General features: G+C 43.2%; 1 protein-coding gene across 3 annotated transcripts; it reads right to left on the bottom strand.

Moving 5' to 3' along the window:
* Positions 1-3,156: 3,156 nt before the first annotated feature.
* Positions 3,157-25,413, bottom strand: LOC105015768 (glutamate-rich protein 1). 3 transcript variants are annotated; one of them, XM_034297329.1, is made up of 7 exons: positions 25,014-25,413; positions 22,423-22,563; positions 22,043-22,189; positions 12,313-12,729; positions 10,842-11,024; positions 8,786-8,889; positions 3,157-3,235 (listed from the first exon to the last, which is right to left on the bottom strand). In XM_034297329.1, exons 1-6 carry the CDS (start codon positions 25,036-25,038, stop codon positions 8,786-8,788), a joined length of 1,017 nt encoding a protein of 338 aa, XP_034153220.1. In that variant the 5' UTR covers positions 25,039-25,413; the 3' UTR covers positions 3,157-3,235. The 3 variants fall into 3 exon arrangements, with proteins under 3 accessions (XP_034153220.1, XP_010877460.2, XP_019909714.2); XM_010879158.4 differs by lacking the exon at positions 3,157-3,235 and having other exon boundaries at positions 8,556-8,889; positions 10,842-11,021; XM_020054155.3 differs by lacking the exon at positions 3,157-3,235 and having other exon boundaries at positions 8,556-8,889.

Genomic DNA, 25,413 nt, shown 5'->3' on the forward strand with positions numbered 1-25,413 from the left:
ATATGGGTATAATAGAACATGCAAATAGTGAAGCGTACTTGGAGTATTTTGGGAAAGGTCAACTTTGGAATTAGGTGACAATCGTTATTCTAAATTCAATTGTTTATAATAAATATTACATGATTGCAAAATGTAAATATTTATATAGAACATAAATGAAGATGTCCCTGCTCAATGTGGATTAAGAATGGACACTTGTCGGTACTGTCACCCACAGGGAACCTCCTCTAAAAATAATTAATGACTCAGTGCATTTCTCTTGTAAAACTGAGTTGAAACAATTTGCAATTTACAATGGTGCAAAACCATATTCTGACCTTTTGGGTTTAAGACAAATGACGGTATCTATATGGATGATGATGGAGAGGCTACTGGATACCACAGCAATACATTTGCTTTCTGGACCACAGATAACAGAGAAGAAAAGCTAAATGTTATTCGTATTGTTTTCATGCCCAAGTCATCTTAAGCCAAAGAGCCATGACCTTTACAGCAAACAAAAAGCAGGAATATCAATATGCATGTGTTTTAACCTTGTGGTATTCTTGGTAGTGACTTATATCATCATGGGCTTCTTTGCAAGAAGTTTAACTGGGCTCCATTAGCCAAAATTTCATTCAACCCTCACGTCCTTGCAGGTTCATGTAGCGAAGCCAAAGTGAATATTTGTAGATAAGACTGATGTGTTACAGCATGCAGGACTCTGCAGATAAATCCAGGGACCCAGCATGTTTAACCCTGTCTGAACATACCCAGGGACCCAGCATTTAGGACCGTGTCTGAACATACCCAGGGACCCAGCATTTAGGACCCTGTCTGAACATACCCAGGGACCCAGCATTTAGGACCGTGTCTGAACATACCCAGGGACCCAGCATTTAGGACCCTGTCTGAACATACCCAGGGACCCAGCATTTAGGACCGTGTCTGAACATACCCAGGGACCCAGCATGTAGCATCCCTTCCTCACTCCCACTGTTCTTGGTACACAAAAATGCCATCCTATTTGCAATTACCATTCATGTAGTCTAAATGATTCCAAAAAGAATACATTATTCAATTAGTTTCAAAAAAGTTTATTTAATTTCTAATATACATAGAACAAACATGGTTAGTATACATATATATAACAGACGATTAAAATGAAAATCTATAACACCAACAACAATAGAAAACAAAAGCTGGATATGAGACAAAATGCTGCACAATTTATTTATCCTGGAAATCCCTCACAAGCCCATTTCATCCAACATTTTCATCATAAATTATTTATTCAAATGTATACAGATGTTCTAGTTCCATTAGAGGTGACCTAGGAGCATTGAGTTTTGTGTCATTCCCACAAAGACAGTTTCATCACATTGAGCACAAGAGGACCACTGCGTGATGTTTCTTTGTAAAACCATTAGCCAGTCCATTAAAAATGTGTTCATGAGTGTCTCAGCCTCGGTCGTGAGTTGAAGGGACTGTTTGTCACTCTTTAATGCCAGCTCGGCCAATTAGCACATCCGCTGAGTGGATTAGAGCCATTTGTAGCGACCTACAAGCCAGGTGCACAACTAACAGATAGGAATAGCACAGCTAATCTTGTCCTGCTAATAACATCTACCTTGGCAGACACATGCAACTGGCTTGGCGAGAGTGGCAAAGGATTATGGGATTAGATTTTGCTGATCTGTACTGCCCTCCTTGAAAAAAATCACACTGTTGTTTTCTGACATAAGTACTGATCATACATTTCCTGGTTCCGGTGGTTGTGTAACGTTGATTTTGCATTATTTCACATTCTTCATGGGAGTGGTGGTGGATGGAGGGGACATTTTACTGACCTCTTTGACTTTGGCAAATACATCTGGTGTTATTCCACCTAGCTCTGGGGATGGGATATGTAGTAACAGAGACACTCTCAATCTGAATGATGCAGTGCATACTTCAATATAAGATTCCTGACACCTTAACTCTTCAGAACCCAGACTGTGTTAGCAAACACAGCAGGAAGTCTCCTGTCCTCACTGGTCATCATCCCTAATACCAGATTAGAGTGGTGTGTGCCAGCTCACTGACGTTCCACTTGGTTTAATCCCACAGAAGGAAATTGGCTTTGTGATGAGCTTTGTCATCCCTTGCTCGCTCTCTGTCTCTGCCAGCTTAATCTTAAACGTGGGTAAAATAAGAGCTGTAATCTAATGAGCAGTATTTATAGTGACAGTAATGGCAAGGCAGTGTGTCCGGATGTTGTCTTCAAGTGAGAAATCACAACATTTTAATACAAATTTTATACAACCAGTTGCATCTGACTTTGGTAACTTCATCCTAAAAACCCATCCAGGTGTTTCTTAGAATATGCAGTGTACCTCATTGCAATACTGAAAAGTTAAAAAGAAACCTGTTTAAATTTGCAAACTTAAAATCCATCATGGATGTAAATTGACACTTCAAATCATTTGAAGACATTGAAATAGCCTGTGTCTTTCAGCGCAGCCATGACCTAAACCAGACTTCGGATGCCAGAGAGTGAAGGATGGCTCCTCTAGGTTCTTATCACTTGAAGTCAATGGACTTTGATGTGGATAAGCTGCCCCACTCTTATGGATGGCAGCCGTCCAAAGGAGTGGATGGTTGCCAACCATCTGGGTACCAGGAGGCCAAGCCAACTCACCAGACTTTACAAAAGGCACACAGGATGTCGCCGTTCAGATTGTATTACCATATTCAGATGAACTTCCACAATGAAGTCACCACAGCTCGTGGAGCAACAAGGTAGGTTAGCAAATTGGTGGTTTAAAAACCCGGACCCTGGTAAAGCAGCTTGTGCTCTGTGTGCCAATGCAGAATCTCACGCAGATGCGGCTAAGAACAACTGATTATAGGTCACTATGTTAGGGTTACATTTACAGAGAAAAGCTCTGCCATACCTGACTAGGTACCGGGAATGAAACGTACTCTAGAGTTTGTGGTTGTTTTATGGCACTTTTCCCCCAGCAAACGCTGGAGGCTGGATGTCCTGACAAACACTGTGGCGTCCAGATCGGTCCGATAACGAAGGGGCATTTCCTTTCACCGGGGTGCTCCTGACATCCATCCAGTTCAGCACGCGGGCGGAGGGAAGGTGGTGCAGTGCCAGCTGTCTGGAGCTGTAGCCACACACCCCGATCCCCAAGGCTCCCAGAATCAAGGCCAGACGGGGCATTACCAGATCCCCAGTCTTCTGGGTGCCACTCTCCACAGCCTGGGTCTGAGGGGGGTGGGGGTTTGGGGGGGGGGAAGCAACATTTTATTTTTCCTGGGAATTATTACCAGGCATTTCTTTTTTTGTTTGCGATATTTGATCGAGGGGAATGCTTTTGCTGAGAGAGCAGTGGGCTGGTTTTGAATCCATGCTGTGAACCAGAGGCAATGGTTTCAGCTGGACCACCCTAGGCCAGAGAACAGGTTTTGTAAAAGGGGTGATGAATGCCAAGCACTAAAAATAAAGCATTGACTAAGCACCGTGTGTACAATGACCCCGTACGCCAACGAATACATCTAAATAACATTTAAAATGCCATTATTATTGATAGACAATGGGATGTTGCTGGCAGCATTCACCAAAAAAACATATCTTCTTTTGTGACAGGATTCCCAATATGCCAATCCAGTCTGCCACATTATTCTCCCATCACCCCCCCCCCCACCACTAACCTAGGAGATTAAAAACCCATCTTCTCCCATTTGCCAAATTACAGTGTCTATCTGTGACAAACAAAGGCACTGTTATTTTGTGAAACAGACAATTTCCTTGCAGGCCCCTAGACAATAATGAAGAGGAAATAATATAACCCACAGCGTTAATGGAGCTGGAACTCAGGCTCTTACGCAGCCCTTCCTGATGCTCCCTCACTGAGTTATTTCTCTCATAATTCAACCAACCATGTCATGGGTTTTTCCCTCGCTAGCTAGCGCCGGTAAACACCAGTAAATAAGTCCAATAAAGTTTTGTGAGCTAAGACAAAAGACTTCCCCAAACTTACAGCTGCTAAGTAGGACATACAATCAAGAGTTTTGGAAGTGTAAACTGGGTCCCACATCGCAACGCCTCCGTGTCCTCTGTAATTGCCTCCAGGCACGTTGAATGGAAAGGGGGATGGCAATTTGATCAAGCTGGCCAAAAACAAACTGACATTTCCATTGTCCACCACTGCACTTTCTTAGAACAACCTGAACATGGAACAATGAGACTAACTACACGACCATAAGGGGTGATCCGTCAGTGACAAATAATAACATTAAGCCATTCAGTTTCACCCACTGTTCCAACCTACAACAAACACAGCGCACGTCAATATAACATCATAAGTTCATTTAATTTGTTTACTTCCAGGTTCTCCCTAGCGACTCGTGTAGCCAGAGGACGCCAAGGACAAAGTCGTCTTTACTACAACATTAGCAGATATTGGGGGACATTATGTTTGAAGGACCTTTAAATCAAGACAGGCAATCTGGCCAAGCAAAGCCACTGACTCATCCACATCAGTGTGGAGGACCATTTCCACCAGTACACCTTTATCAGATGTTTCTAAAAGGACAAGAAAACACAACAATATTATTTGCACACTTCACTGGCCACCCACCTGTAGATATCGTATGTAGCCAGGAGTTAATCTTGGGAGTCTGAAAAACATCTTGCCAGGGATCTCCAGGGTTTCCAACTGTTGCTCGTTTCCTCTGATAAGAGAGACTAGTTTTGCCCGGCCAGAGACTAAAGAAAGAAGGCTTCTCAGGGTGGACCTGCAGTTGTCTACCTTGTACGTGTTAGTCTCAGAAGCTCATCTGCAGCCTCATTCCCTTTACACAACCACGCAAACACTGCCCTGTATGAAAAAACAGATGTGGTGTCTTAGCGGATTATAGGAGTTTCTGGCAGCGTGTCAATGGCCTTAGATGAACGAGAGCTGCATAGAGACTGAGTACACACAAGGCCATCTCTTTCAGAAACATCCACGAAGGAACAACTGAAAATAAGCATATTCATGAAGGAACCCTGTTGTACAGTCAAGATTTTGTCAGAGACAGTTCACAAAAAAAAGAGGCCCTTGATGCTTTATTAGATATTGACACTAAGAAAACCACTGAGGTTGACATTCGTTTAATTCGATTTGGATTAGCGGTCTTGCTCAGGAACAGAACAGGTTTTTCCCCTTGTCACATTGGGGATTAGAACTGGCTAACTCTAGTTTACTGGCCCTACACCCTTGACCACTTGGTTACTGTCACACGTGTCTGCTGGTTATTGATGACTTTGTCCTCTGGAGCTCTAATACATATTTTTAATCTAACATTATTCCAAAAGTATGGTACCTACCACACGTCTCCATTACATAAGTGTTGGACTACTAGTGACCTTGACATTTATCGAATTTGAATTATCAAATTATTTTACAGATAATCTGAGGCATTTGTAAATATACAGCGGTGTTCTTTCTTATCTGACAACTTCCACCTGAAATGATACTATAGCACTCCAGTTTTAGACCCAGGCACAGTACTATTACAGCAACTTGATTGGTATTACAGCACATTTCCTTAGCCACAGAACCCAGGCAATTGTAACAGACAAGGCCAAATCTACATTTCTAGATGTTCACAAAGACCGTAATATTGCGGTTCACCTATGCTCACTATCCAATTTGACAGAGCATCAGACGACCTGCAAGGAAGAATGGTAGAAACTAACCAAATGTAGTTGTGCAAAGCTGGTAAAGGGATACCCAAGAACATTCTGAGTGATTATTGCTGGCTAAGGTGGTTCTACAAAGTATTAAATTAAAAAGGTCTCAAGTCTTCTGTACATTTGATACAGCATTTTTTTTTTTTTTCAATAGTCACAAAATGTGTTTTCATGAGATGGTTTTGCGTAGATTTACTGACTATTTTCCAATTATAAGTCTATAACACAACATAAAGTGAAGAAAGTGAATGGGTTTGAATACCTTTTGAATAAACTGTACTGTAGATTGTTGTAATACCGGGTTCAAATGTGAAACAGATCACGGTCTTAGCTTGATTTCCCTGTATGAATAAATATCTATTGTATATTCCAGTGTGCATAGTTGGGCGACCAGGAAGTTTTCCTGTTGATTTTTTGATTTCCTGGATGTTTTCCTGTTGAGTGGCCGTTGAACTTGCTTAGTCAGCGCCTTTCTTTAGGTCTTATATCCCTTAGTGTAGTTGGGTTCATTCTGCCTTGGGCTGGTATCACCAAGAATACTAATAAGGCGGAGGTTTATTGGTTCATAATATCCGTGCCAGGGAACAGACAGGGAATGAATGGCGGCACAGAAGAGCCAGATATGACCTTCTGCCAAACCGAACCCCTAAGAAAGTTAATCTAGGCCACCGATCTTTCAGGGCATCAAATCCAAAGTCAGTCCAAATAGATTGGCAATCACACAATGGTGTCAGGCTCCACGACACCCCCCCAAAGACATTTCAGGGGCTACCACAGCCTCTCATAATATAATAATACACCATTAAAGAGATGCTTTTATCCAGAGTGATGTGGCGTTTTCTGTGTGGAAGGCCTCAGGAAATGAACTACTGAATGGCCTTAGGCACGAACCAGGCACCATAACAACTGGTGGCACATCCTGGTATGAACAGGGCCTACAGATGGTGGCTATTGAATTCCCTACCACAGCGATGCCTAGAGATCCAGCCAGGGCTATTTCTGAACAACATCTGAGCCTTATTAATTCAATTAATTTGTATGAATCTACTTTTGTGTGATTTAAGTGTCAAGCATCTTCACGATCCCCAGCCTCAATGGGCATTTAAGACACTTCAGTTCCTTCTAGAATCCCCTCTAAATCGAAGACTGTACATGTGCTCTTCTTTTATCGTAACTGAACGTACTATACAGTATCAACTTCAAATGCCAGAGGCATGGTCCACAACTGGGCATACAAGGATCTTGGATTACTTGAAAAAGCTAACATTCAGTAGTGCTCTCAATCACAGGTGCTCTTCAACTATCTTAGAAGCTGTAAGTTTTGATCATTCTGAAATGTTTTCTTTGTAGCCAAGAATGAACTTGTTTGATCACTTGGACACTGCATAAGTCAACTTTAAATACTATTTTGTACTGTAGGACAGAACCCCTTCAACACATCAGTGTTCCTTTGTCCAACGGTAACTGTTTCAAACCAGCTAAAAATATTTAGTTTTTCTGTCCTCATGGACATATATTTGGAAGAAAGTTCTGTAACCAAAAGTCTGCGTCCCTCTGTCATATTTCACCAGCTCCTTCTGTATGGCTCATGTGACCTCCGGGTCATGGCAGCTAAAACCTAAACTCACTTCCTTCACCCTCCCTGCAGAACATTCTTGCCATATTTTTGTGCTGGGGGACATGAGGAATGCACTTTCTAACTTTTCTCAGTCTCCTCCAGTTTTAAATTTTGATGAGGTCCTGGTCCACACCTGTGGAGTACCTGGTTTGGGGGGCCCATTGTTGTCCCTGTCCTTGTCCACCTGGTCATACTTTTGACCTAGTCTAGAATCAAATAGACTCTGGATTTAGCCCAGAGAAATGTATTTATTATTCTAATTGGACTCTTAATATCTCACCCGGCACAGCCAGAAGAGGACTGGTCACCCCTCTGAGCCTGGGTCCTCTCTAGGTTTCTTCCTAAAATTCATCCTTCTCAGGGAGTTTTTCCTAGCCAATGAAATACAACCCTACTTTTGTTTGCTCCTTGGGGTTTAAGGCCGGGTATCTCTGTAAAGCACTTTGTGACAACTGCTGTTGTAAAAAGGGCTTTATAAATACATTTGATTGAATTAGAATGCCCAGTGCTAGTCAGATGCTGTGAAGTCATTGGAAAAGGGGTTGACTCTAGCACAATAGGAGATTATCAACTAAACTTCGCTTCATGTCCATAGCACAGTGGGTGAATGGAGATTACACATTTATTTAGCGTGGTCACTGTCTTAATTTTTGTCTTCTCTTGACAAACATCTGATCAGCTAGGTTTATGGTTTAACGTCGTACAGTAGTTATACCTTAGATAAGTTGGCTTAGTCGAGAGGTGAAGATTGACTTTACAATAGATTGTGAGGGGTATTTTCACTGCAAGTAAGTGGTGTGCTACCAAATTGGTCCAAATGTCATGTCTACATGTAAACCACAAAGCCAAGAAGTCTGGCAGACTTGGCCTTTCCTTCTCATGTCAATTGGAAGATGGGAACTAGCTGAAGCTACTCCCAATTATGTCTCTCTGTTTCCACATGAAACATCTAACAATAACAAGCACCGAAAAAGTCCTGCTTATTAAGGTACGAGGGAATCAGTGTGTAATGTTGTTCTATATATTTCATGTGTTCGAAAAATAGAATAGCAAAAGATAGCCAGACACTCAGGGTCAAATGCAAAATGTCCTTTTAAAGAGGCTTTGCTGAGCCATCCTTCATGTTGACCCAACTTGCATTGAGCCTGAGTGTGTGGCGATCCCCTTCTGCTTGTTTGTCATTTCCTTTCAACTCCTGCACCTCAGTCACAGACAAGTGTATAACTACAACACCTTAAACAAACATTTTAATATGCACAGTCCAACTTCAAACATTTCTGTAAATAAACTCATTATGAACAGCATCACAATAATCCATATAACACGCGTGAGCACTTTCACATGAGGCAGTCTCCTCAAATAGCTCACAGCTTTAATATGAATGGACTCACAATAAATAGTTTTTTCTGTCAGCAGTGTTGTTTAAAACCCCTCAACAACTATGAAGGTGTTTGGCTAACCTAGGAAGGTTGTGTAACAGGTTGGCTTGTCTTCCGGTCTCTCTGCATGGGCAAAATCTCTGTGATCCAGTACTGCAACAGGGACACAATGGCTGTGGCCTCATCTGAACAGACAGGAGAAACATTTTACATTAGAGTTGGACTAAAATGGTTGCGCATTTTATCATTTAAAGTCATTACTGACGATTCAAAACGATTAGGACAAGCAAACTATCCTGGACCAAGTCTACTCCTGCGCAGAACTTAACCTACATTTCATCACTGCTTTCATACTACTACTCTGTCAAAATGAAACGGAAAGATTTCATTCAGCAGGTGCATAAAAGTCATCAAATAAAGCTGGCAGCAAGCCGGCAGCAGACGTCATCCCCGATAGGTGTTGGTTGGAAGTGAAATATAAGCAGTGGGATATGATTTAGTGCAGCCTCTGTGGTGAATTGATTCTGCCTCTCTCAGAGCTGAAGAGAAGATCCAGTGAACTGTGAAAAAGACTCACAGGACTTTAAAACCAACAGCACACCGCAGGGCTACTGGGTTCAAGCATGGGTGGCCAGAAACAGTTGGCTTTATTCCGCTGGTGGCTAATTCCATTCATTTAGCAATACATATATTGCATTTGCCACCCAGAACTAAGTGAAACAGTGATCTTATCCCATTGTTTTACATTTTGTTCAATGGAACAGTAGGCAAGAAGAGATGAGGGAAATGCTCTGCTGCTCTTAACACAATATCCAGGCGGAGACAGATGTGTTTTAACAGACAGAATGGATATGGGACTAAGTTCTCCACTTAATCGACTATGATTAAGGTTAATCCAAAAGGACTGCTCACATCTAGGGAGCGGGTGAAGTAGGCGGTGAAGTGGGAGTCGGTGATCAGTCTACTAAGGAGACTGATCACTGCTCAGACTGGCCGGGAGTCTGCTCTTCCACGGGGAGACTCACTATGGTTACCAGTGCTTAATCTCCAGTACAGGTCAGTGACAGAATTTGGCCATAAGGTCTAAGAACCTGGGGATCATCGCCGAGCTAAGGGCTGCTCTTTGGCATGAAGAAGAGTAAAGGGGTGGTAAAACAATGTTAGCTTGATTTCAAAGGGTTTTAAAGACTATGCATTATTAAACATTATTTTAGTTAGCTAAAGCATTTTAACTCATCCATCAAAAGGGTGTATTCTCAGCAAAAGCCAGTCATTAGATTCAAGATGAGGTTGTTAGCCAAACCAGCTGGTCATCCATGGCATGGTGTAAATCTATAACCAAAAAACCCATTGCCACAAACTGGATACTACTCTCCTGTCTAGGAAGCCAAACAAAGCTAAAAACTGCATCAAGCTTTGTTTTCAGTGCCATTACTTTTTAATCCAATATAGAGACATTGATAAATAAAACACTCCTGGTCAGGCATGTTCGCTTCTGTCCACGTATGATCCATGAACAGAGTCATTGATTAAACAGAAGTCAGGGGAGAATCTTTATTTAGCATGAGTCCAAGATGTTGATCTTCCATAGTTCTTTCATTTTCTCCAGTGACCACCTAGTTAACACAGTCTTTTATGCCAGGACACATAGGAGGCGGCCAGTGGTCATAACAATTACACAGCCTATTATAAGAAAGGTTTATACTACAATATACCCTATGGTATTTTCCAACCTATGGTCCAAGGGTCCCATGACAGTCACATACACAGTTCCTAGCAGGTGGTATGGACAGGGTGTTTGGGACCCATCAGTAATGGGGCATCACATTTCCTACCTAGTGTCCTTTGTACCGAGATAGTTAGTACTCTCATACATTGGGTCAAGCTTAATTACTTTTCATGGCCATTATCTCTCATTCATGCCAGAACTGGCCCTACGGGACTGTGGAAATTAAAGAAAATAAGGTAGGAGATGCAGGCAAAGGATGTCATGAACATGTTCATGTGCGGTCTGGAAGTTATGGGCCAACATGCACACGTGAGTGTCTGTGCGTGTGTAAGGCATGCAGATGAACTCAGACAAAGAGGTTAATCCAGGTGAGGTAAAGGTGAGGTATAAACACACAAGACTACCTACCTGGAGACACATCAGAGCTGTTCTGGAGCTCCTGCAGAGCCCTGGCAAGAGCTGCTGTGTCCCGTTTTTGCACCAGGGATTTGAGGCTGTGGAGCTGGGCCAAACCAGCAGGGGGCACTGTTCCATTGGACAGGCTGGTCAGAAGGCCTTCCAGCGCTTCAGAGGACACACAGAGCCTATCTGCTGAAGGTAATGAGCATGAAGAGTTAGAGATGTACTAATCCCACCAGCCTCCACAAGCTCTGCCACGGTGAGTGGTGCAAATCTGGATGTGTGTGAATTCAGTGAGATGACACAGCAAATTGGCCCCTGTCAAATGTGTCGAATACTTTCACAATCAGCTGGGCTGGATCACAGGTCACCCCATTCCCCTCGCCCCTTCGTGTCCGACTTCACGCCTCCTCCATACGAACAAGTGTCCAAAGCTCAGGGAGCTAAATATAATAGAGGACTTGGGGGCTAATTAGTCCATCTAAAAGCCACTTTGACCAAACCAGCTACCAAGTCAGTCGTCGGAGCCAAGAGATGTCACATAACGCCTGGCATCATTTCTCTGTATCTCTCTATATTTGTACTCTGCACAAATGGAGAGGCGTGCCTAACCACGGGCAGCCAGTTGTCGTTTCAGTTGGATTTTAAATTATCAGTTTAACGATTGCTAAACTTTGGATATTGTAGTACGACTTTATTCTTTCAATTCAATGTTAGCTTCACTATTCAAATGTTGAAATAAATTGCATTATTCAAGTCACGAGTGTAATCCCAAGCCGCTGGGTTTATTTGATTCCCTTGCCAATCTCAAAGTCACTCTCAGACTTTTGCCTGCAACACATGACAACGTATGGCTATGTGAGTGAGTTGGTGACAGCGAGTGCTGGTTTGGTTACACTGCCAGTCTATATTGAGACTGATTTTGGGACATATTCGGGACAGCGGCATATGACTGAATTACAGTGATCATTTCCAAAGGCCCTCCTTACTGGCTAAATTAACTCACCATCAATACAGGAACCTTCATCTCTGGAACCAATGGGACTCTCTGGGCAGTCTGATTGGTCCACAAGATGCAAGTCAGGAAGGTATTTTCAGACTGAGCCTGTCCACTACACCCAAACACTGCCCTTACCCTCGCCAGCTTTGAGTCATAATCCCACACCGCCCTCAAGTTGGGACCATTTTTTGTAACGGGCCAGTGAGTCATCACCTGCCTTTTCCCAGTTTCTATTTGGCTCATGCCACAGTGCTATTCGAATTATTCGTTTTCTATAAAAAAAAAATACATTAAAAAAGTAAGGAACTATGCATGCGCTACGCCGGCAACATCACTTGAAGAGCATGGGCCCGTCACCTTACTCTCCAGAGCCCTGGTTCTAGCCAGCTCTTAGGGAGACAGAGAAACACATTAGGCAGGGTGACTGTATCTGGATGGATAATCTGGGTTAAAAAGCAGACATTGTAGCATGATACTCACAATCAGACACGTAGATATCATTTGTAGTCCTGAGGAAGTCTATCACTTCAGCTGCCCTTTTCTGTCTTGTCTCCTCCACCTCCACCGCCACTTCTTCCCCCTCCCCACAAACCCCTCTCTGGTAGGTGAACTCCAGAGATGTGGCGCGGGGCAACAGACCCAGAGAAAGCAGCTTCTCCTTGTGGCGTTTCTTCTTCAGTTTTCGTCTTTTGTTCTTGCTGAGCCACTCTCCGTCACTCTCCGTAGGGGGGGGGGCCTTGGATTGACCCCCACAGTTGGAGTCTGGAGCCTGGCCCACTCCGCCCGTCACTGGCCCACCTCCTGGAGCTGTAGTTCCCCTCCTCTTTCTCCGCCTCCTCCTCCAGGGTTGTCTTTGTCCTTCGTCTCCATCTTCATTGGACTCTTGAGCGCTCTGATCTGAAGGGAACCAAAAAAGTGAGAGCTGGTTAACTTTCACGAGTTTTACATTATATTCAGCTAGAATTAATGCAGGCAATAACATACCAACAACCCGAGCAAACCAAAAATAAATGCCAAAAACCAAGTCACCTTCCTTGCAGAATTTATCTGGCCATTGTGGACTGAGTATCATAAAGCATTTCTGTCAATCATATTTGTCTTTTAGAGAGCTCAGAACTTATATACCCACTCATAGCTGTCCCATTAATGTTTGTATTATTTGTAAAAACACACTGGGACAGGCAATGTAACACCTATTGGTAGAATATGCACCTTACATGATGGGATCATGCTTCAAAGGTCTTACATAATCTATAATTGGCTTGTCTTTCATTGTCAGTATCTTTTTTTAGCACTGTGATATCGCTAAAAACCATAACAGTTGTGGATGTTATGAATATTAATGTATCATAGCTTTAGAAGCCTGCGAATTACATGCCACAGAGTGTGCTAGTTCTGGGATGTATTCTGTAAACTTTACCTGAAGCTATTTTTCGTATCTTGAAAATTATGTTGTAAAGATTCTCCTAAGCCGAATGTTTCGCATCTGTCATACTCAGTGCTATCTTTAGATGAGAAGACATTATCAACCATCTATAACCAGTGATTGTAATATAATATTTCAAATGAAAGCCATACAGTGACTTCATCCAGTATTAAAAAAATAATAATTGTACTGCTATAGGACGATGAAGATATTTGCCCATTCAATTAAGACTAACATCCATAAAGGCGGGGCTAACTGCCACACCAATCAATTACCTGCTTAATTTGTACATTGTCTGTCCATCCATGAAAATATAAATCCAGAAAAGCATAAACCAACTAGCACTGGGCCAGGCAAATCCGTGATCCATATTTCTCACTGGCATTCATTTCAAAGCAATTGAAATCAGCCCCCTTCAACACCAGGTCCACCCGCCTTTTGATGCAAAGCTTTAATTTGGTAGCGGATCAAGCCAATTCATTCAGCCTATTCAGCAAAGCAGCAGCTCCTAGATGAACCTGCCTGAAGATCGATGCCAAAGGACGTTATGTCCGTGCCACAGACAGCACTGACGTCAAGCTAGCTGCATGGCCTCGGCCTATACACAGTAGGTAGGTAGGGTTCTCCCCAGAGGATAAAGGGGAACAGGAGCCTTTCTGGGATTCATAGCGCAGAGCAGCACCCCCTACTGTAAGGCTCACACGTACAGGGCCAGTCTGCTGTAAGGCTCACACGTACAGGGCCAGTCTGCTGTAAGGCTCACACGTACAGGGCCAGTCTGCTGTAAGGCTCACACGTACAGGGACACTGCTGTAAGGCTCACACGTACAGGGACACTGCTGTAAGGCTCACACGTACAGGGCCACTCTGCTGTAAGGCTCACACGTACAGGGCCACTCTGCTGTAAGGCTCACACGTACAGGGCCAGTCTGCTGTAAGGCTCACACGTACAGGGCCAGTCTGCTGTAAGGCTCACACGTACAGGGCCAGTCTGCTGTAAGGCTCACACGTACAGGGCCAGTCTGCTGTAAGGCTCACACGTACAGGGCCAGTCTGCTGTAAGGCTCACACGTACAGGGCCAGTCTGCTGTAAGGCTCACACGTACAGGGCCAGTCTGCTGTAAGGCTCACACGTACAGGGCCAGTCTGCTGTAAGGCTCACACGTACAGGGCCAGTCTGCTGTAAGGCTCACACGTACAGGGCCAGTCTGCTGTAAGGCTCACACGTACAGGGCCAGTCTGCTGTAAGGCTCACACGTACAGGGCCAGTCTGCTGTAAGGCTCACACGTACAGGGACACTCTGCTGTAAGGCTCACACGTACAGGGACACTCTGCTGTAAGGCTCACACGTACAGGGACACTCTGCTGTAAGGCTCACACGTACAGGGCCACTCTGCTGTAAGGCTCACACGTACAGGGACACTCTGCTGTAAGGCTCACACGTACAGGGCCACTCTGCTGTAAGGCTCACACGTACAGGGCCAGTCTGCTGTAAGGCTCACACGTACAGGGACACTCTGCTGTAAGGCTCACACGTACAGGGACACTCTGCTGTAAGGCTCACACGTACAGGGCCAGTCTTTCTCTAGGCTCCCAGCAGAACATCCACAACTTTTCAGTCTGAAGGAGAAACGGGCAAACCGTCACCATAGTGGGCAGCCGTGCGGAGAAAGTGACATATTAAGCATCTTAAAAAAAAACATGTGTAATTCATCCGTTCAGCTGTGGAGGGAGATGAAAATTGGAAACCGCACATAAATAGCCAGTAGTGATTATTCACAGCATTTACATAAAACTAATCATTAGAAGCATGTAGGAAGCGATTTTCCGTTGCGAGGCAATACGTGAATGCTGTGGCAGACACAGGGCTAGGCGAACATAACAGGGCTAGTCTCTGTAAAAGATGCCTAATACGGCAAATTTAGTTCAGCAAGGTCCATCTCAAGACAACCGAGGCACAAAGACACTGTCCCTTAGAATGAACAGTATGAGTCATAAAGAAATGGACTGCTTTAACCGGTGAACCGCAGCAATCAAAGGAATTTGAGTCATTTTATTCTGCGCTAGTGGTCATGTTGGTTAAGGCAGTGTCCACACCTGACACTAATCAGTATAGAAAAATGTGTTGTTAGGGAGCCATTACTTGGGGATTTCTGCTTAGCGTGAACGCAAAGCTCATATGCGGATCAAAAGTGTTTTTCCTAATCTTAGACAATGATCTACACTCGGAACAACATGAAATAGCAATTATATTTGTTTTAATGTATCAATAACCCCAAGGTGTTCTTAAGAAACCGGTAAAATACAGACACTTAGGAAAAACAGGGCACGGTGAAACAACACTGAAACCATAAAGCAGGCAGCTTTCAGTCAAGTACACAGACATTACAATAAAGGGATAGAGTGGGAATGAAATTTTCCTCTATCAAAGATAAATAGAAGAAATCAAACCAAGTTGTGTAAGATATTTTAATGATAAAACAATAACATTTCTTTTAAAACAGAAACCTTACATTCAAAACCAAAGGGGACATTACAGAAAAACATTCCGCGATAGGACTCAAATCAATTAGAAAAAAATACAAAAAGAAATAAGAAAAGAGCCAAACGTCGCAGAAAGAAGGCCAATATTTAGCTGGTGTAACAGGTATTATTAGTCCAGCATTAACAGAATTTCACTTTCTTTTTACTTCAAAGAATTATGGCCAAGACATGCAGCCGGCCCTGGAACTACATGATCAGCATACAAAGGCTGCCAGACACAGCCAAGTCAGTAAGTAAGTGATACAAAAAAAAGATCTGTATCAGAAAACCAACATTGACGTAGGGACCTTGATCAACAGTGAGGGATGGCCATGAAGGTGCACAAGACTGATGGCCATGTTTAACCAGCAAGTTATTCTTTTTGGCTTAATGTAGGATCAACTGCATTGAAGAAATGTAGCCCTTTAAAACAGATTCCTAGTGACATGCAGACAAACAGACCCAAAATCCGCACACACTAGCTAGTGGGCCTGGCAGCTCCAACACAATGTAGTTTATTAGTTATAAAATACACTAAAAACCAGCAGGGCAGAACACTACAAAATTCACCACACCATGTGCGCTAAGAACTAATCTATCATCTTCCAAAGTAAATGTGAGGGGGCCAGAGAAAAAAAGAATAATATATTTCCAAGACAATGAGGTTGTAACGATGTACTGTCTTCACCATGGTAACAGCAGATATTTAAGGTGGAAGGAATTCTGTACCAGCAAACGAGCTGCAGACACACAAACATCCAAGCAAGCTGATGATCTCTGGACTGCAGACAGAAGCTCAATACTACTCTTCCACACCATGTGTTCCGCTTTAAGACTCTGCATATAGTTGATAGGGCCAGGCAATGGTATGGCCTGAAAATCATTTAGAGTCTTTCAAATTTTGGAATAATTCACACTGTATAGAGACAGTGCATTTTAAATAAAATCTAAAGGGCATACGAAAAGTATACCATCCATCCATCCATCCATCTTCTTCCGCTTATCCGGGGCCGGGTCGCGGGGGCAGCAGTCTAAGCAGGGATGCCCAGACTTCCCTCTCCCCAGACACTTCCTCCAGCTCTTCCGGGGGGACACCGAGGCGTTCCCAGGCCAGCCGGGAGACATAGTCCCTCCAGCGTGTCCTAGGTCATCCCCGGGGTCTCCTCCCGGTGGGACGGGACCGGAACACCTTCCCAGGAAGGCGTTCCGGAGGCATCCGAAACAGATGCCCAAGCCACCTCAGCTGACCCCTCTCGATGTGGAGGAGCAGCGGCTCTACTCTGAGCTTCTCCCGGGTGACCGAGCTTCTCACCCTATCTCTAAGGGATCGCCCAGCCACCCTGCGGAGAAAGCTCATTTCGGCCACCTGTATCCGGGATCTTGTCCTTTCGGTCATGACCCAAAGCTCATGACCATAGGTGAGAGTAGGAACGTAGATTGACTGGTAAATCGAGAGCTTCGCCTTGCGGCTCAGCTCTTTCTTCACCACGACAGACCGATACATCGACTGCATTACTGCAGAAGCTGCACCGATCCGTCTGTCAATCTCCCGTTCCATCCTTCCCTCACTCGTGAACAAGACCCCTAGATACTTAAACTCCTCCACTTGAGGCAGGCACTCTCCACCAACCTGAAGTGGGCAAGCCACCCTTTTCCGACTGAAAAGTATACAACACTGATAATTCTTATCAACTTGCCTTTTTTTCTCCAATAATTTATCTGCCTTTCACATATTTTGTTAGAAATGTCACCAGTTTTTGTAGCAGGGCTTATGTAAAATTACAACACGGTCTCACAGTTAATTAGTTAATAAAAATAAAAAGTAATGTCATAGATGGTGTGTGTTTTAGGGAGTCCTGGTGTGAGATTTACAGGATATATTTTGTGCATTTTGGAGAGACCAGATTTGTGCAAAAATGCTGAAATTTAGATCATGCAAAACAATACTATGGAATCTCAGTATGTAACTGGTATCTAATAGCAATAAGGGTTCACACAGGTTAGGGGTATACTGCCAACATACTACAGCTAAAAGCTGTTCTTAGGCACGACGCATCGCAGGGATAAAATCAGGTTCTCTTCACAAACCTGTAGAAGCTGTATTTCTGTTCCCAGATGGATGAAATCTTACCTTGAAAGCAGAGGCTGGAGTGTACGAGTGTGTAATGAGATGTCGGTCACTCTCAGCTATGATGTGGGCGTGCCCCTAGGGTCAACACTGTACATTATCATCTGCCTGTCGGTACAGGGTCGGAGGGTCAAACACATCAGACGGTAGTGATTTATGTGCACGCACAGAGCAGACAGAAAGCTGCAGATTAACTCATTGTAAGTTCAAGTAAAAACGCATTGTAGGAAAATGGTTCACGTAAAACAATATATATATATTGTAGGAAAATGGTTCACGTAAAAAAAAAAAAAAATTATGGTAGGGAAATGGTTCACATAGACTTTTTTTTTTACATAAACCATTTCCCTACCATTACTTTTTCTAAGTGACTCATGAGTACTGTACATCTCAAAGTGAAGAAAACAGCCTGCATGTTCTTCAAAAAGAGGGGAACTGATAGTAGTAATCCAGGAATCTGTATGCAAAGTTCCTTTAAACACCTGATTTAGGTACCTTAGTACCCAGATTTAGTACACAGACTAAATCCATGCTAGAGCAGGATAAGTGGCAGGATATATGTAAATTAATGATATATCATATATAAAATTCATATACCATTTACAGCGTTTATGGGCAATCAATGAAAAAAAAACTACAAAAGAAATTACAACTAACAATTAAAATGAGGACAGGTTAAGCACCAAACTTCTCAAGTCTGACGCCAACAAACAGCTATGTTTTCGGAGGAGTTGATAAACCATAAACCAGGAGTTAGTTCACCAGGCCAGAGTGAGTAGACCGGATTGATCTCGCTCTCTCTCTCGCCTGTCCCCCTCATCACTGACTCTCCAGATGCTCAGGAAACTCCCACAGCCGCCATCACTAACACCCTCAGAGGGCACAAGTTCCTGAGCAGTCTAGTATTCAAGATCCCACATGGTCCCCGACCTGGTGTTTTTAATCAAGCAGAAAACCCTGGGCAGCGGATCCACTTGGGCCGCCATGAGAGGTGACTATAGCTCAAGTTAAGGAAAGAACACTTTCAGTCAGATGTCTTTTTCTGTGAGAGCTGCCCATGTCTGGAACAGACCGCCTTAAGACACACGTATGTGCACCATCACGCTTTCACACATAAAAAAAAACACGTCTGAAGGACAATCAGTTGTGTGAACACAAACCCTGGTGAATAGCTGTGTGTATCGCCTCTCCACATTGCCTGTTTGGTGCCCAGGCAATACAACATTTCTGTTCCTTTTAGTTCCTTTGCTGCCCTGTCCTGATCTGTCTGTCTCCATGCTGAATGCTACTTGTCATGCGCACCAGTGTTTCCTGCACCACTTTACCACCATTGGGGTACGCCGCTGATAAATCTACACAGGGGAAGCAAAACAACGCTATATTTGGGCTGAAGTGCAACTATACGTTATGATCGGCATTCACTTTACAGAGATATGGGTTGCAGGCAACCTTTGCTCGATTTTCAGTGACATGGGACGCTAGCTACAACTACATAAAATACTTATTTGTATGGAAGTACTGTAGCCTGACGAAATGAATGGGTAGTGAAAGCAGCACGAAACTTCATGTTGCTAGCTTGCACCAGTCAATAGTTGCAGGCGTTAGGCAAAACCACAGATGAGTTTGCTGCTGTATTTTCCCAAGAAAATGGAGGAAGTTACCAAAAAGTTGTGAGACTTCAGGGGCTGGACAAATTAACAGAAACACCTAACAAGACATTAATATACAGGACCTAATAATGAGAAGGGCCATGCTTGTGTTCCAAACAGCTCCAATCATTTCGGAATGCAATCATATAAGTCCGTAAATGTGTGTAATGGGATATTGCACCATTCTTCAAGAAAAGCATCCAGTTCTGTGAAGGATTAAGGGAGTAGAAATCTGCTTTGCACTCTGAGCACATTATCATCCAGGAATATTGGAACATCGTGAGGGAACTGGGTTTGCAATATAGGGTGCAGTTGGTCGTGTAAAATGGCCCGTATTTCTTGGCCGTAATACGACCATGCAGAGCAATCACTGAACCCAATGACCCCCATGAGACAGCTGCTCATACCATTATGGATTCCCTACATTTAACAGTTGTTAACAGACTTTGGCTTTTTCCAAACATAACAGCTCTGGATGTAGGAAATAGGGTGAAATATGACTCATCAGACCATATTACTTTTTTCCCCATTGCTCAGCGCGCCGGGTTTTGCGCCCCTTACGCCAAGTTCTCCATTTTTGCGCGTTGCCCTGGGATACAAGCTTTTGCATTTGTGTCCGAAGCACCTACAATTCAGGCACTGACTATTTGTCTGTATTAGAACGATTAGTTGCCTCATGTCTCTTTGAAAACTCATATCAAAATGCGAATTGTCAGACATGTTCTAGCTGAAACATATGTACTGCTAAATGTCAAATCAGCCTAATGTGACCTCCTTAACTGTGACACAGTTGCTTGAAAGTAACAGTTATTTTCCAAAGGATGTTTCCATTAATCTGTCCACCCATGGTAGCTATTGCAATCACAGCAGTAGCAACCAAATATCCACACCCTAGCCTACCAGAGTGTATTGTTGCATGATTCACTACCAATGCAATATATTTCTTTTCCTGGATGTTTTTTTGAGCACTTTTTATATTTAGAAGGTTTTGTTCACATGTTTAGTGGTTTTAGTTTGAGCTACTACACTATAGACTGAATCAAACTAGTGGGGCCACAGTGGGAAACTGTCACAGACACAGCATGGTGCTGTTGGTTCTGTTACCATGGAACCCCTGCCCTTAAAGGTGCAGCTAAAACATGTCTCATATGTGACTCCGGTCACATGATTTTGGTGATGTTACGCAAAACTCACACATTATCAGTTAACAGGAACATGCTTTATTTAGAAAAACATAAACTGCATCCTCATTCATTATTTGTGTTTTATGGCATAATTGGGGGTAAAATATTATTTTCAATCTACCTGCCAGAGTGGCAAATGAACCAAAATGTTAGTTTGTATCAAACTACAATAAAAAGAACAGTTCTTAAGGCAACTGGATATTACTAAGAATACAATGACATGAATAGAACCCTGTAGGAAACACTGGCACATACTCATTGTTTGTAATCATTTTGTGTATCACAATTTTTGTGTTTTTATTGAGTTGCCTAGAGACTACAGCTGCAATTTAGCCAGCTGACTAAAACAGGTACCTTCACTGAAAATGTCCCTGTAAATGACATTTTATGAAATCAATGTAAAGCACTAAAAGGCCTAAATAATTTTATAACATCCAATAACATTGACAGTTTGCTGCAGGATGCAACTGAAGGGACATTCTAGTTAGTACAACCTAGATATTGCGCTAATAATCACACCCATTTTAGCCAAATATCCAAACCTCATCCTCATCTCTGGCTGGCAAACGGCGAGTGAGCAAAACGGAGATGGACATGGGTACATGCAGTTTGGATAGCGAAAGCAGCACCCAACCTTATGTTGCTAGTTTGCACCAGTCAACAGTTGCGGTGGTTAGCTAAAATTACAGATGAGTTTGCCGCTGTATTTTCCCAAGATAATGGCGGAGCAAGTTCCCAAAACGTTGTGAGACAATAGAGTACTATGACCCCATATATGTAAGCAATAAAGCACCAGCAGGTGTGGCACATGGCCAGCAGCTATTAGCCAATCAGCATTCAGGATGCATTCAGAAGTGATAATAATGAACTGACACTCACAATGGAGTTGCAATTCCCACCAAGTGGGTAAACCCTATTAATGGGAGCAATATGGGGGGGGGGCTTGTGTTTCAAAACAGAAAGACAAGGTTCAATGCATTTCACTGCAAGAACATTTGACCTTAAGAACGTTAGGCAACAGCATCAGCTGTCACTGACTGACTTGATCCAACTGGAACAGCGATAGCTTCTATCGCAATGCACAGGTTTAGTGAATCCCAATTTCCATGACCTAACGACTAAGGTCATGGAGACATATTTGCTCCTGGTTTCCTCCACTACTGGACTGAAAAAGACAATCAAGAAGAGCGATTGGAACACTGAACTGGACAAGGGAACTGGGGGAGAGACCGTGCCAGTAAATCCTCTGCAGTACGGCACATCTGTCCCCACATGAATGTAAGATTATAGCCATCTTACCAGCTGGGTCCTCCTCAGTGTTTATGCCTGACGGCTGAGAGAGCGTGACAGATCCCCCGGCACCTGTCTTGTACTCTGCAGGGGAAGCTAGGACTGTGTATACCCGCCTGTGTGGCTCAGTTGAGGATGCCGTTATCCCAACATCTCCTGAGACAAGACAAATGAGAAAGAAAAGAAAAAAAAAAAAACATTAGCAGTACTGTATACTTCGCTGGCTGTTAATTTTGGGCAGGCTATGTAATTTCCGGAGTATGACAGCAAATTAGTCGGAAGTATTGAAAAGCGGCTCATTTCTCAGGTGTCTCACATTGCTCAGCTGGGGAAATAATATTTATATTTCAATTAAGTCAACTCAAACAAATGTAACATGAAACTCTTACCAGTGACTGGGCCCTCCTCCTGAAGAACGACTTGTTGTTTCACAGGGAACTTTTGTATAATCTCAGGGGGCGGAGGGCTGGGTTCTTCCTCAGGCTTGGAGGATGACGGATACAACCTCTGAAGAACTTTAGACTGGAAAACTGAAACAAAGTAGCATTTGATATCTTCAGGCAAGTATACACTAACCACATTTCTGATGTAAAATCCGGAGACATTTTGCAAACCATTACATGTAATAAATTCCAATTAATCTACATTTGGGAGTCGATGCTGTTGCCAAAAAGGTGATGTTAAGCAACGCAACTCCTTTGGGCAAAAGGCCGGGTTGTTTATGCAGTGGTTACGCATTACTGGTAAATCAGGGTCTCAACTTATTACTGAGCGTATGAGGTGGAATATACCAAGTACAAGTCAGCTTTTGGATCAGCAGTTTCTCTTGCAATACAACTGTGAGTCAATCAATTAGCCAAGTCAGCTAAACATTTTTAGATATGCACTTCGACCAGTCAGCTCTAAAAGTTAAGTAACCATAGCCAAACACCAACAGGGCACGCTGGGAAATGGGGTCTAGGGAATTCTCCGGGACAATGTTTATGTAAAAAAAACGTGAGCCTGAGTTCTAGTCACATTAGTAAAAGGTCATTATACTCTGAAGTGTATAAAAATGTGAGATGCATCAATCCAATACGATCTAAATAAACGGGCTCGGGTACTGACGACATTCTATGTAATGAGCCAATGTCACAAATACGTCAGTTGTTGATGACTGGTAGACCGGAAACATGCGAACAACGACCACAATAATGTCTGGACTTTCTTTACACTTGCAACAGCCACTAGTAAAACTGGTTGTTGCAAACTTTGCAAAGCAAGTGAACATAGAGAAGCTTAAACTAGCTAGACAGTACTGGATAGGTACTCTGTATTGGCCGATACTCAAAGCTCAGTACTCGGAATCGTTATTGACAAGGAAAACATTGTATCGTGCATCAACGATAAAAAAGGAAATAATGCTGCCACTATCCAAAATAGTTAAACTCCAGAAATGAGTCAACTAACAGCCCATTGTCAAATGCTTTGTTTTGAATGCACGGCTCAAAAAAATTAAGGGAACATGTAATCATCACAGTATAACACCAAGTCAATTTAACTTCAGGGATATCAATCTGTCCCATTAGGAAGCATAAGAGATTGTGAATCAATGTCACTTCTTTTGATTCAAATGAAAGTGACAACAGGTGCACTGGAGAGTGCACAGCAAGACAACCCACAAAAAGAGAATGGTTTTGCAGGTGATGGCCACAGACCATTGCTCTCTCCTTATCCTTCCTGACTGATTCTTCTCTAGTTTAGCATTTTGCTAGTGTCCTCTTCACTACTGGTACCATTAGGCAGTGCATGCAGCCCATTCATGTAGCACAAGTAGTCCAGCTACTCCAGGATGACCTTTTCCATATGTGCCATTGCAAGAAGGATTGCTGTATCTCAAGAGCATGGAGAAGATACCAGGAGACGAGCCGTTACACAGGGAGAGCTGAACAGGGCCATAGAAGGGCATCAACCCAGCAGCAGGACCAATACCTGCTCCTTTGTGCGAGGAGGAACAGGAGGAGCACTGCCAGAGCCCTACAAAATTACCTCCAGAGGGCTACTGGAGTGTATGTTTCTGACCAAACTGAGGGCCCAGCGTCCTCTAGTGGGACCTGTCCTCACGGCCCAGCACCGTGCTGCTCGATTGGCATTCGGTACCCTGACTGCTGTTTGGTACCGGGATGAAATCGGCAGACCCATCGTCAGACCTTACTCTGGTGCAGTGGGCCCTGGGTTCCTCCTGGTGCAGGACAATTCCCAACTTCATGTGGCCAGAGTGTGCAGGCAGTTCCTGGGTGACAAGGACATTGATGGCATTGATGCCATTGACTGGCTCTCACGTTCCCCAGACCTGAATCCAATTGAGAACCTCTGGGATATTATGTACCGGTGTATTCTACAGTAGCCAGACCACCAAAGCAAACGCTTCAAAACGCCCCCACAATAAACTACACAATCTCATGTTTTATGAGTAATGATCCCCATTTTACATCTGATTCAAATTAATCTGTTGAATCTGTTTCGTGTAGGCTTACACCACCTCAGCGTTTGGAAAACTGCAAATGTCGATAAGTCACATTTTCTAATATATATCTTCGCCTGTATTTAGCCAATATATTTGTAGAGAGAACTGATGCAAATACGTTTACAGACGTTACCTTCTGACGATAATTACACGGTTATCTACAGTACAAGCCGAGCCAGATAGCCCTAAACACGTATTCAATATGGCTACAATTTAATTTCCTCTTTATAGTAGCCAATGGATACATTAAAACATAGAGAAAGCATGAATACATTATTAAAATCAGAAGCACAAAACAAAAAGATTACTATAGTGATAGTGTTTCACAAAACGACACTAACAGATACGTCTTCTGACACGTGCGTTTGTTGACGAGTTGTATAGCCTGTGACTGACAAGCACTGTAGCAGGATAGCAAGGCAGTTAGACCAAAACACGTTTCACGTATCATCAATATCATAAAATTCAACGTACCTTCTTTCCGATGTGCCTCACTCATCGCTAGATTTAACTCATACGCAACATTCCTTAAACAAATTCGACAATGCTACCAGCTACTTAGTTAGCATAGCTTATTACCCTGCTAGTGGATGTGTGGCTGCTTTTTATGTAAGTTCTGAAATGACAGCTGGCAATTCATTGCGTTAACTAAATACCCGTTATTACTAATGAACTAATTTGGACAAATACGACAATGTGCAAAGCGATGACCGAAAATAACCAAACAATTGCAGGACACAAACCTAACTTCCTACATGACAGTCCCGGTCTGTAACATCACCCGCTGCTCCCCCTCCGGTCGCATCCAGTAACATCAACTCCATTCGCATGCGCAAACTAACCCAGCTGTGAAGAAGGGTTTGACAGCAGCGCA

Source organism: Esox lucius, chromosome 15 (genome assembly GCF_011004845.1).
Source record: "Esox lucius isolate fEsoLuc1 chromosome 15, fEsoLuc1.pri, whole genome shotgun sequence".
In the NCBI taxonomy this organism is placed as follows: Eukaryota; Metazoa; Chordata; class Actinopteri; order Esociformes; family Esocidae; genus Esox; species Esox lucius.